Source organism: Odontomachus brunneus, unplaced genomic scaffold (assembly GCF_010583005.1).
Source record: "Odontomachus brunneus isolate Ranch 3 - 2012 unplaced genomic scaffold, Obru_v1 Obru_scaffold_057, whole genome shotgun sequence".
Taxonomy (NCBI): domain Eukaryota; kingdom Metazoa; phylum Arthropoda; class Insecta; order Hymenoptera; family Formicidae; genus Odontomachus; species Odontomachus brunneus.
In genome coordinates, this window is record NW_022639507.1 from 1,990,196 (window position 1) to 1,991,489 (window position 1,294).

Here is a 1,294-nt window from a genome sequence, read left to right on the forward strand (position 1 = left end):
CGACGCGCGGAATCCATTGATCCTTCCCCGAGACGCTCGGCTGACGGAACTCATGATCCGCGAGGCCCATGAGCGGACCCTACACGGGGGGGTGCAACTCACACACACCCGGCTCCGGCAGCGCTACTGGATCCCCGCCGGCCGAGCTCTAGTGAGGCAAGTTTTACACCGCTGCGTGGTGTGCGCCCGGCATCGCGCGCGGCCCATGACTCCGCTGATGGCCCCGTTGCCGCGGGAGAGAGTGACGCCGGCGCCACCTTTTCAAGTCGCCGGCGTAGATTACGCGGGACCGGTCACCTTGACCGCAGTACGCGGACGAGGACGCTCTTCAATTAAGGGATACATTGCCGTGTTCGTATGTTTTACCACTCGCGCCATCCATTTGGAGCTCGTGGGTGACTACTCGTCCGAGGCGTTTCTGGCCGCGTTCCAGCGATTTTCGGCGCGTCGCGGAGTGCCAGCGGTGCTATATAGCGACCAGGGCACAACATTTATCGGGGCTGACCGAGCGCTGCGCGCCCAGCTCCGAACTGCGTTGGATGTGGGAGGTCCAGTGGCTCGGGCTCTTGCGGCGGACGGTACGGAGTGGCGTTTCGTACCTCCGTCAGCGCCTCACTTTGGCGGACTGTGGGAGGCCGGGGTGCGGTCGGTGAAACACCACCTGCGGCGCGTGCTGGGAGAAAGGCTGCTCAGCGTAGAAGAGTTCTCCACCTGGCTGACACGTGTGGAGGCGTGGACCCTGAGCCCGCTAACTCAGGATCCGGGGGATCTGGACGTCCTCAGCCTTGGGCCAACAGAACTTAGTACAATTGAGCTCACGACTCCGCGCGAGTCGTAGTTGTGTTTAAGATCTCTGCGGCCAGGACCGCAGCTCTCTCGCGAGCCAAGCTCGCTATTGCTTCGCTGCCAGGGACGCAGCATATACACGCGAGCCACGCTCGCATTTACGTCCGCCTAGGACTTAGCAGCTGCCAGGGACGCAGCCTATACACGCGAGTCAAACTCGCCTTCACGTCCGAATCGGACTTAGTCGCTGTCAGGAACGCAGCTCACGCGAGCCAAGCTCGCTATTGCTACGCTGCCAGGACTGCAGCACGTACGCAAACCAGGTTCGGTACAAGTCTACTCACGACTTAACCGATCGTCGCATCCACGACTCCACACGCGAGGACTCTTCGCTTCTCACCGCGACGAGACTTAGCAATCGTCACGCACACGGCACTATTAACGCACGTTTACAGTGACCTGCACGTCACCGTCAGGCTTCAACACAGCCGCGTCCGCGATTCAGTGT

At 61.5% G+C, this 1,294-nt stretch overlaps 1 protein-coding gene across 1 annotated transcript; it reads left to right on the top strand.

Moving 5' to 3' along the window:
* The first annotated feature begins 205 nt into the window (after positions 1-205).
* Positions 206-838, top strand: LOC116845731. The gene has a single exon (XM_032818772.1). It carries the CDS (start codon positions 206-208, stop codon positions 836-838), a length of 633 nt encoding a protein of 210 aa, XP_032674663.1.
* Positions 839-1,294: the final 456 nt, after the last annotated feature.